Source organism: Bos taurus, chromosome 9 (assembly GCF_002263795.3).
Source record: "Bos taurus isolate L1 Dominette 01449 registration number 42190680 breed Hereford chromosome 9, ARS-UCD2.0, whole genome shotgun sequence".
Classification (NCBI taxonomy): domain Eukaryota; kingdom Metazoa; phylum Chordata; class Mammalia; order Artiodactyla; family Bovidae; genus Bos; species Bos taurus.
In genome coordinates, this window is record NC_037336.1 from 72,656,018 (window position 1) to 72,668,073 (window position 12,056).

Sequence of the window (12,056 nt, forward strand, 5' to 3'; positions counted from 1 at the left end):
TACTCATTTTCACTATATTGATTCTTCCAATCCATGAACATGGTATATTTCTCCATCTATTAGTGTCCTCTTTGATTTCTTTCACCAGTGTTTTATAGTTTTCTATATATAGGTCTTTAGTTTCTTTAGGTAGATATATTCCTAAGTATTTTATTCTTTCCGTTGCAATGGTGAATGGAATTGTTTCCTTAATTTCTCTTTCTGTTTTCTCATTATTAGTGTATAGGAATGCAAGGGATTTCTGTGTGTTGATTTTATATCCTGCAACTTTACTATAGTCATTGATTAGTTCTAGTAATTTTCTGGTGGAGTCTTTAGGGTTTTCTATGTAGAGGATCATGTCATCTGCAAATAGTGAGAGTTTTACTTCTTCTTTTCCAATTTGGATTCCTTTTATTTCTTTTTCTGCTCTGATTGCTGTGGCCAAAACTTCAAAAACTATGTTGAATAGTAATGGTGAAAGTAGGCACCCTTGCCTTGTTCCTGACTTTAGAGGAAATGCTTTCAATTTTTCACCATTGAGGATAATGTTTGCTGTGGGTTTGTCATAAATAGCTTTTATTATGTTGAGGTATGTTCCTTCTATTCCTGCTTTCTGGAGAGTTTTTATCATAAATGGATGTTGAATTTTGTCAAAGGCTTTCTCTGCATCTATTGAGATAATCATATGGTTTTTATTTTTCAATTTGTTAATGTGGTGTATTACATTGATTGATTTGCGGATATTGAAGAATCCTTGCATCCCTGGGATAAAGCCCACTTGGTCATGGTGTATGATCTTTTTAATGTGTTGTTAGATTCTGATTGCTAAAATTTTGTTAAGGATTTTTGCATCTATATTCATCAGTGATATTGGTCTGTAGTGTTCTTTTTTGTGGGATCTTTGTTAGGTTTTGGTATTAGGGTGATGTTGGCCTCAAAAAATATGGAACACTTCACAAATTTGCTTGTCATCCTTGCGCAGGGGCCGTGCTAATCTTGTCTGTATTGTTCCAATTTTAGTATATGTGCTGCCGAAGCGAGCACCCTATCCCACTTTTCATGCATACTTTATTTCCTCATTTTCTCAGTGAATTGAGAGAATGTAACAATTGCTCACCCTAAAATAAATGAACTTTTAAAGGGCAAAATCCAAAGGACAAAGACTGCAGGTGAATTCACTGTGAAACTAATGAAACATGTTTCAGGGCACCTCTTCCTGGGCTCTGGGAGGTCTAGCTATGTGTTCATGTTGTCATATATTTTTGCAAGATTTGCAGAAGTAAGCCTTTTGTTTTTGTTTAATTTAAAATGCTGTGTCTTTCTACCCTGATTTCTCCTTCACCACAGTGTGCCTTATATTTGATGGTGACTGTGGTCATTTTTGAGATTGGGCTAAGGAAGTTTATTTGCTCCAGGATGCATATTCCTGTGTTCCTTTTTCCTTCTACTTGAAAAGTAGGGAGTAGAATTCTTTTTTTATATTTAGTCATCTAAAAATAAGAAAACCTGAATATATACATTAGCTGGTATATTAGCCTTGGAATCACCTTTCCTGTGCGTCCACTGACAGATTTTTAGTTCTTATCTGTGCACCTGTTCTTAAATATTTGGTGTCAAATAGCTAAATCATTTTAAATAACCAACTCAGCTTTCAGTCTTTCAGGCAGATACTGTGGAAAGAATCTCTCTGGATTTGACAGCAACTTGAATTTCAATGACTTGTATTGTTGGTAAATTATTCCATTTGCTCTGATTCATTTATCCTGGGAGAGAAAATGCAGTGTGCCTATCTCAACCTCCCCATGTACAACAGTACTGATTATTGGTATTGACCCCTTCCTTTTCTATCATTCTGCACTGCAATGGAATCAGTTTCAAAAGCTTTCAAATAGATTTTTATTTACTGAAGATTTTTGGCAACTGCTATCTATATTATTTTATGCTTTCACCTCATTAAATAATTATACTGCTTGATTATTTATTATATTCCTATACCAAATGTGTTGGGGATTAGGAAGGCAGTGTTTATAACATACTCTTTATAGCTAATTAGGTAATCTATTGTTGAATTTTCTTTGCAGTATTTTCATTGACTTTTCTTGTTAGAATACTTTTCTTCTTGGGACATTCCAAGTGTAACACAGTCTCTCTTTGTCCCTTTTATGAAAATGTCAATAGAATAGCTCTAATATTTCCTTGAAGTTCACCCACATTATATCATTTTGGTTATATTTCCTTTTGTCTGAATTACTTCTTTGAATAAATATGACTTTTCACAATCTGATCAGCAAAAAAATATACTGAAGATAATGTGATTGATTGATACACATGATGGTTTTATCACTCTGATTGCCATGTAAGTGGTCCACAGCAAATGCTTAGTCTCAGAACAGATACTCCTGAACCAGGGACTAATTAAAGCAATGATCAGAGTATTTTTCAGATGATTTTCTTATGTATTTAAAGTGTGAATTGACATGACTAAGGAACACTCCCATCCTCCCAGTCTACCTCCCACTCACCCTTACCTTCATATATATATAAAAAACCCTTCCATGATATCTTCTCTGATATTTTATCTTAATGCAAGGTATATCTCTGTATCTTGACTACAAAGACAACTAGTACCTATGTAACACTGTGGTCATGATACAGATAAGGACTGAAGCTGACAAGCTCTAGGCTTAAACAGCCCAATGGGAACACTGTACAACCTCTCCAACTTTTGGCAGGATTCAATACTGTGAAATTAACATATTACAGCACTTCACTTTTAAGTAATGTAATAATCTCCAGGATGCTTATTTAGAAGGGAACAGCTTTACATAATTGATTGCCAATCCTAAACTAAAGCTCATTATCAGACCAAACTCATACTCTTCTATGAACACATAAACCCACTTGGCCTTCTGGGCATAACTGGGCAGGAAATGACATGCTACTGGCAGAACCCTATTTCTTACATTCCAAGACCACACACAGCAAATAATTATAACTGATCACTGATTGAATCCTGTGTGTCATGTTTGCTTTACAGATTAATTTTATTTGGAATAGTATAATAAACTATCAGAATTATCCAAAGTATTACATGCTCTTTTTACAAATCTCTGTGATTTTTTTGGTAGTTATGATCAGGCCTTTGGTCTTAACTGAAATGCATTGCTAATAACTTACCATAGCACTTATTGTGTTCCAAGCATAAACAGTAATTTCTGGCACAAAGTAGGATTCCTTCTTTTCAGTCAAGCACACCAACCATCCTGGGATCTCTTTGTTCCTGGGTCCTTTACCTTTAGCCTGAGACTCTTGCCTGAGAACAACTCAAATGTGGAAACCTTTAGAGTAACTCTTTGATGGCATCCTTGGGGACCTAAGCCACAGTTGAGGGGAAAAAGAACCATGGGTATGGAGGTTCCCTTGAAAAACTAAAAATAGAGTTACTATATGACCCATCAATCCCACTCCTGGGTGTATATATGGAAAAGGACTGTAATTCAAAGATACATGCAGCTCAGTGTTCATTTCAGCACTATTTACAATAGTCAAGACATGGAAGCAAACTAAATGTCCATCAACAGATGAATGGATAAAGAAGATGTGGTACCCACACGTATACATATATACAATGGAATAGTACTTGACCATAAAAAATAGAATAACGCTATTTGCAGTCACATGGATGGACTTAGAGATTATTACAATAAGCAAAGAATATCAGACAAAGACAAATATATGAAATTACTTACATGTGGAATCCAATAAAATAATACAAATGAACTTAATTACAAAACAGAAACAGACTCATAGACATAGAAAACAAACTTATGATTACCAAAGAGAAAAGGGTTGGGGGCAGGGATAAACTACAAGTTTGGTATTAATAGATACACACTACTATATATAAAATAGATAAACAACAAGTACTTACTGTATAGCACAGGGAACTATATTCAATATCTTATAATAACCTATAATGGAAAAGAGTCTGAAAAGAATATATGTATGAGTAATTAAATATACCTATAACTGAATCACTTTGCTGTACACTTGAAACATTGTAAATCAACTGTATCTCATTTTTTTTTTTTAAAGAACCATGGTTGGTTTGAGTCAATTGATGCTACACAAAAGAGATGGAAAAAAGAATATAAGTCCTTCCACTGTGAAGAAACAGTTCACACTAGGATAGAAATGGGTAACAGTGGTGGGGAATGAGGTAATTTTAAGACACTCTTGAGGCAAAAATTAATATTCTCCAAAGTATTTTGGTAACAGGCACATTTAAAATTTTCCTGTGTAAGTGGGTTTTTGCAAATCAGTAACTAAGCCCAGAGGTCTGAGATTATGGGAACAAATTTAGTTTGCTTTACATGGTTTCCATAAACCTTAAAATATTACTGTGAGAGGAAGAAAAGTTCATGGCTTTAATCTATGAGCATCACTGTGTGGTAGATCTAGAAGGTTTTATAGGATATCTTAGGGTTCTCAGACAAGATGAAGCCACTTCCTTCCTTTATATGACAGATAAACAGGCTTTCCTTGGATTGCACAAAGTTTAAGGATTGTAGTCTAAAGGAAAGTGGCTAGACATTTTGTACAAAATAATGATATTGGATTTGCAGCTAAATGGGTTTGGACTTAGTTGGAAGTTGGCTGGGCAATGAACTGAGTGTGTCTGTCCTTTACAGATGATTTCTCTACAAAAATAGCTGGCGGCAAAGATGTGGTCTTGTTTGAGTTCAGTCTCACATTAGTGAAAGACTCTAGAAAATACAGGGAACTAGTGAAAAAAAGATACGTGTTCTTTGGGTATATCATAACATGTTTACTTCAGCTCTTTCTTTAATCCAGTAAAAGTATTGGCAAAATGTTTGGTATTTGAGGCAGGGTGGTGGGAGTTCAGTCACGATGTAACTAAAGATGGTGGGAAAACCAGTTTGAATAAAATGAGTTCCAATTTGAACCTTTGCCCGTGCCTGGAACTAAAACTAAGTCAACCCACTGTTAAGTATCAAAAATGTTGAGTCATTAGCCTCATTTTTATTTCATCTGTTTCAGAATATTTATATATATCTGCTTTTCTTTGTCGGATACGACTGAAGCGACTTAGCAGCAGCAGCAGCTTTTCTTTATACTCTTGAAAAATAGACTGGCTTGTGGTTTATGGGGTGCAGTTCTTAGCTTGCCCTACATCCTCCTGAACTTTAAAGGGATAAATATTAAATAAAAATTCTTATCAAAATATACTGATAAATTCAGATGTTTTTATTCGATTCCCAATACACTTCTCAGAATTCTTCTATGATTGTTTATATATATTCTGGAAGTAGTTAACTGCAATGAAATCTGCTTTGGTGGGTTTCATTTGAGAGACCATTGAATAATGGAGGGGTGAAACATACTTTGTATGAGTCCCAAAGCCACTGAGTAACCACGAATTTTTCAGCACTGCAAAGTAAAGCTTTTCTGATCATCTAATTCTGTCTCCCTCTTTCCTTTTTCACATGAGAATATTACTTTTCAAACTTTTTGATTTTCCTTTAGATCACCTCAGAGAGGCAAGCTATCTCAGAGAAAATCTGCCCCAATCTGAGATAATGACCACTACAAAAACCCTTATCAGAACTGGGTAGAGAGAAGTTAACTGTGTGAAAGAGACCCTCAAGCGGGGAAATGATTAATTCATGTCAAAAGCAGGACTAAAGTTATTAACATATATCTCTGGATATGTCAAGCAGCCATCCATTAGTCAGTCTGAAGAACCCCTTCTAAGAAGTACTGCCCATTAAAAGGATGACTACATCTTCTGAATAGAGAAGGTATAAAGGAATTCAGGGGGTCGGAAGTATTTATTGCTTCTTATAGAAATAGGCTCATTTGGCGGGACTTCCCTCCGGCCGCACCCCACGTGCTTCCGCCCTGCCCCGGCTGTGCGCGGACCTAGGAGGCCTGCAGGAGATCTCTTCCAGGGCGCAGTGCTGAGATGGACCCACTCAGGGCCTAGCTGGCCGCAGAGCTGGAGTAGAGATGGCCGACATGTACAACAGAATGACCAGTGCCTACCACCGGAAGTGCATGCCTGCCCACTACAAGGAAGCAGAGCTGTCCAAGGGCGAGTCCGTGTGCCTGGACCCGTATGCCTCCAAGTACCTGGACATCCATGAGTGCATGGGCAAGAAGTTGACAGAGTTGTCTATGCAGGATGAGGAGCTGTTGAAGAGGGTGCAGCAGAGTTCTGGGCCTGTGTGAGGTGCTCGACAGTACACCCTAAGGTGCACCCCATCCTTTCCCACTTGTCTAATAAAAGTGCCCCCCACCCCACTCCCCGCCTTGGGTGTCACCTGTGAAGACTGCCAGGCCTGGGCTCCTTCCGGAGAGTCTCCAGGAGCCTGGATGTATGATGGAACCCTTTCTTGGGTGGAGAAGGGTATTTGTCACACTGGCCTGTGACTGTGTGTGTGAATGTATATATATATTATATATTAAAACAAATTTGTTGACACCAAAAAAAAGAAAGAAAGAAATAGGCTCATTTATGGCCAATTTTACTTTAGCAAAGTAAGATACATTGAAATCCCACTTCCTCTCTGCCACACGCATGTGCATGTGTGCTTGCGTGCACCCGCTCACACACACAGGAGTATTACTCAACCCTAAAAGAAGAATGACGTCTTGCCATTTGCAACAACATGGCTGGACTTAGATAAGTGAAATAAGTCAGACAGAGAAAGACAAATAGCATAGGATTTTAATTATATGCAGAATCCAAGAAAAACCAAACAATAAGCTCCAAACAGAAAAAGTCATAGAGAAAACAAACTAGTGGTTGCTAAGATAGGAGTTGCGGAAGAGTGAAATAAGAGGTGAAATAAGTGATTAAGAGGTACAAACCTCTAGACATTAATTTATAGATAAATAAAGTTGTTATAGAGATACAGCATGCTTGACTTTGAGGACTTATAGCTTATTGTATACCCATAAATAACATTTCAAAGAAGTGGATCTTCCTCAGTTATACTACTTTAATGAAAAGTAATAGAGACAAGTCACCAGCTAACAAACTTTCAGATATTCCTAAGAGTCTAAATCTCTTTCATATCTACCCAATTCAGTATCCTAACTTGGAAAGTTTCTAAATGTTAAGGATAATGAATAGTACCACCTTTGTACTTTCTAAAACATCTGCAATGACATCTCATGTTTTATGTAGTTTGTTCATTTTCTACAATGAGTACTATATATATATATATATTCTTATTCCCAATGAGTGATATATATACTTATCCCCAACTTCTGGGACAATAGGAAGATTTGTAATCTAGTTATATTACATTAAATATTAATATGCTGCTGCTGCTAAGTCACTTCAGTCGTGTCCAACTCTGTGTGACCCCATAGACGGCAGCCCACCAGGCTCCCCCGTCCCTGGGATTCTCCAGGCAACAGCACTGGAGTGGGTTGCCATTTCCTTCTCCAATGCATGAAAGTGAAAAGTGAAAGTGAAGTCGCTCAGTCGTGTCTGACTCTTAGCGACCCCGTGGACTGCAGCCTACCAGGCTCCTCTGTCCATGGGATTTTCCAGGCAAGAGTGCTTGTAATCAAATAATATATATTTATATTATATATATTTATATACATTTACATTGATATATAAACATTTATATATTAATATAAATATATAAATATAATTTAAATATATATAAATATTTATATATCAATGCAAATATATATAAATATATATAATATAAATATATATTATTTGATTACAAATCTTCCTATTGTCCCAGAAGTTGGGAATAAGAATCACCCATATTACAAGCTTTTTGTCTTGTGGCAATAGAGATTTTATTCTGTATATGGGGAATAAGATTTGGCTTGCAATAAACCAAATCCATGGTAGAGAACATTTTCTAACAGAGTCCCATTGTATTCAGAAATCAAGATCACTAATAAAGACTCTAATAGAAACTATTCAACCTCCCGTTCAAATATTTTCTAAATTATTGGTCTCTCTGTGAGAACATTTTCTTTTGGCATAAACAGTGGCCATGAATAGGATGAGTGTTTGAACAGTACAAAAGTACCAGGTTTCTTCCTGTTACCCAAACAGCAATAAACACCAATGGTACAGAACCCACACAGCAGCCTTGGTCACACAATGGGGCTTACACACGAGGGGCCAATTCTCTGATAACATGAATGTCCCAGCTGGGGAGACACCAACAGCCAAAGTTAACAGTTGCAAAAGAGCCATTGAAAAAAAATGGAAGGGGTCCTTTTCCCTCCAAAATCATTGCAGAATCCCGGAGAGCTACATCTGGGTGTCTGGGAATGAATCATGTTATTGTATTAAATTGCTGAACACACGCTCTGTTACCCTTCCCCACCCCTGCAACCAGTTCCCAGGGACACTGTCCTAATTTATTTATCTTATCAAGGCCACCTGTCTGTACATGTCAGGGTCAGTGACGGAAGAAAACAAGGAATGAGTCTTTAAAACCCCTCAAGAACCCCTGATTGTCTTTTCCTCCTTTCTTTCCTGCTTTCTTTTTCTTTTCTGGCCATGACAGGTGGCTTGCAGGATTTTAGTTCCCACACCAAGTATCAAACCTGGGCCCCAACAGTGAGAGTGGAAAGTCCTAACCACTTTAGGACTGCCAGGAAATTCCTAATAACCTCTGATTTTCTTCAAAGTCATTTCAAAGAAGTGCAGAAGTGATGACCTAATCTTTAAAAAGCATTAAGCACTTAGATATATCTTTTAAAAATATTATGTGTGTGTGTGTGTGTGTGTGTGTGTATAAACTCCAGAGGTAGCTGTCATGATTTTCTCCACTTTTTCAAATGGGGAACTTAGTCATAAAGAGATTAAATGAAAGATTTGTGACTGGGATATCAGCTCAGATGTGTCTGGTTTCTGATTTTCTTCTGGGAATTAGGAAGATGACAACTAGAATGCTGACTTTCACGCTTTATTTTTTGGACTGCAATTCACAAGAAGAAATTATTTTAAACTGAAATCTAGAACACAATTCATGTGCATGCATGTGTGTGTGTGGTGTGTTTTTGTAACAAAAGTTTTATGAAATAATAAGCTTTCCTGCAGGCTGAGAACATGAATATTTCTTATTTATTCTCTGTTAAGAGAAAAAATGCTATAATTATCTACTAAGCTTTCACTTCATGACTCTCAAATAGGTCTTGAGTCAGATTTAAAAACCACTTCACAACGTCTCCATCAAATGGCCTTGTGTGAACACCCCTATTACAGGAATCTGATTTCTTTGTAACTATTTCATTTCTGAACATTTCTATGTGTGGAAGCAGGTCTATGTTTCTGCTATTTCCATGATAGCCTTCTAGATCCTAGGAAAGACTATCAAATCTCTCAAGAGTTCTCTCTTCTCTAAACTGGATACTCTCACTTTCTTTATTCCTTGTATGATAGATAGTAGGTCCCCTACATATGAACAAGTTCCATTTTGAGAGTTCATTCGTAAGTCCAATTTGTTCGTAAATCCAACAAAGTTGGCCTAGGTACTCAACTAACACAATCGGCTATATAGTACTGTACTATAATAGGTTTATAATACTTTTTCACGGGGCTTCCCTTGTGACTCAACTGGTAAAGAAACCGCCACAATGCAGGAGACCGGGGTTTGTTCCCTGGGTTGGGAAGATCCCCTGGAGAAGGGAAAGGCTACCCACTCCAGTATTCTTGCCTGGAGAATTCCATGGACTGTACAGAGTCCAAAGAGTCAGAAAGAGTCAGACACGACTGAGAGACTTTAATACATGCATTTTTCTCACAAATAATATATAAAAAAGCAAACACACAAAAATAAAAAGTGTTTCTTTTTTATCTCACAGTACAGTACTTTGAAAAATACAGTAGTACTGCAACAGCTGGCACACACAGGCTGGCATCAAGTGAACAGGCAAGAAGAGTTATTGACTGGAGGAGGGAGTGGGGTGGGAGATGGTAGAGCTGAAGGACTGTCAGCAATAGAAGATGGGCGGCAAGCTGTAATATTACTCACCCCTGACTTTGCTAGTATGGGTTCTGGTTCCTTGCTGAATTCAAATCTATCTACTCTCTTGGAACAAGTGATCCAGTGATGTCTGGGTGCTATGCTGTGCTTAGTCGCTCAGTTGTATCCAACTCTTTGCCACCCCTAGGGACTATAGCCCACCAGGCTCCTCTGTCCATGGGGACTCTCCAGGCAAGAATACTGGAGAGGGTTGTCATGCCCTCTTCCAGGGGATCTTCCCAACCCAGGTATCGAACTCAGGTCTCTCACTTTGCAGGCAGATTCTTTACAGTCTGAGCCACCAGGAAAGCCCTGGGTAGCAGCTTTTTTTCTCATCATAGATGAGACAGTATCATTGGATTGTATTCTGAATGGCTGCTGCAACCTTCATGTATCATTCTACATTTTGGTCCTATGTCTCAAAAACTAACAATGCCTCCTCAAATAAAAAAAATCCCCTTGCCATTTTCTGCACCATGAATCTCTGATTCTTCAGTTGTTCCTTCTTCCTCTAGTCTCTCTTTGTCCCTTCTCTGGGTCTCCCATTCCAACAGGTCTTCATTAGTAAGCTTCATGTTCGCATCTTTAAAAGTTCACAACTTGAAGGTTCATATATAGGAGACTTATCATAATTTCTCTTCTTCCCACTCATCTTAGAATACACACCACTTTAAGATACTCCAGCTGTATGATCAGGACTCCAATCCTTCTTTTTAAATATCAAACCTAGCTTTTGCTGTCCAGAGCTACATTTCTATTTCCAGTTTAAAATTATGTTAACTTTTGGTGGTTACATTTGCACTGTGATGCTTAATGAATTTGTCAGCTACAACCACAAAGTTTACTTGCTATGACAATGAAACTCACTGTAGCCTAAAGCCAATCTGATATAGTTACTTTCAATTATAAGTTAAATATTGACAGATTCTGAATATAGAACTTGAGCTACATATGTCAGAATATACAAAGGACAATCACGTCTTCACTTTAATCATTACCTTATTTTTGAGATTAAATAATCCCCTTTAGGCTTCCCCATTGCCTCAGTGGTAAAGAATTCGCCTATAATGCAAGAGCCCAGGAGATGAACGTTTGACCCCTGGGTCAAGAAGATCTCCTGGAGGAGGGCATGGCAACCCACTACAGTATTCTTGCCTGGAGAATTCCAAGGACGAAGGAACCTGGTGGGCCACATTCCATAGGATCACAAAGAGTCAGAGACAGGATTGAGTGACTTAGCACACACGCATACACACACAGTGCATCTTATCTTGGAATGGTAAGTCAAAGTGATGCCTGCCATTTATACTATTTTGTAGGTCAGCAATGCATACCTCTTTTTTTTATAAATATCTTTTCAATATGCTTTTGTGACTTAAATTTTCTTTGCTTTTTTCCCTTTAATCAAGATTTTGTTACTAAGGCAATTTTATTAGTAATTTTTCTTTTATTTTGACATTGAAACATTGATTCGATATTTCATCTTAGGGACTCTGCTTTTGTTTAGACATGTAGATGGTTAATTCATATATTTTTAATCCAAAAATCTTGAGATTGCTTCCCAGTAGAACTTCCCTTTTCTAAAAATAATATTTTTTTTCTGTTCTCAGTATGATGCTGTTTTCAACAAGGAGGGAAACACAGATATATTCCAAAGATACTGATGAGAATTTCTGTGAAATCCTTTTATTTAAATCACAAAGTCTCGGGGTAAAATTGGTGTTTAAAACTTAAAACCATCAGTATTTTTAAAGGATTTTATTTTTTAGGGATTCTAGTTCATGTGAAAGGGGCTTCCCTGTTGGCTCTGCAGTAAAAAATCCACCTGCCAATGCAGGAGACATGGGTTCAATCCCTGGGTTGGGAAGATCTCCTGGAGTAGGAAATGGCAACCCATTTCAGTATTCTTGCCTGGGAAATCCCATGGACAGAGGAGTCTGGTGGGCTACAGTCCATGGGGTTGCAAAAGAGTTGGATACAACTTAGAGACTAAACAACAGCAACAGTTCATGTGAAAAGTAAAATTTTGGATAAGCTCCC

General features: G+C 37.5%; 1 protein-coding gene and 1 non-coding gene across 2 annotated transcripts; one reads left to right on the plus strand and one right to left on the minus strand.

The window, feature by feature from the left end:
* Positions 1-919: 919 nt before the first annotated feature.
* On the minus strand, positions 920-1,026 carry LOC112448187 (U6 spliceosomal RNA). Its single transcript, XR_003036574.1, has one exon. It is a non-coding gene; the product is annotated as a U6 spliceosomal RNA (small nuclear RNA).
* A 4,942-nt stretch (positions 1,027-5,968) lies between these two features.
* LOC786419 (mitochondrial import inner membrane translocase subunit Tim10-like) lies at positions 5,969-6,257 on the plus strand. Its single transcript, XM_059890022.1, is given in 2 exon segments — positions 5,969-6,005; positions 6,008-6,257. Coding segments are annotated over 2 exon segments (264 nt in total). The 3' UTR covers positions 6,235-6,257.
* Positions 6,258-12,056: the final 5,799 nt, after the last annotated feature.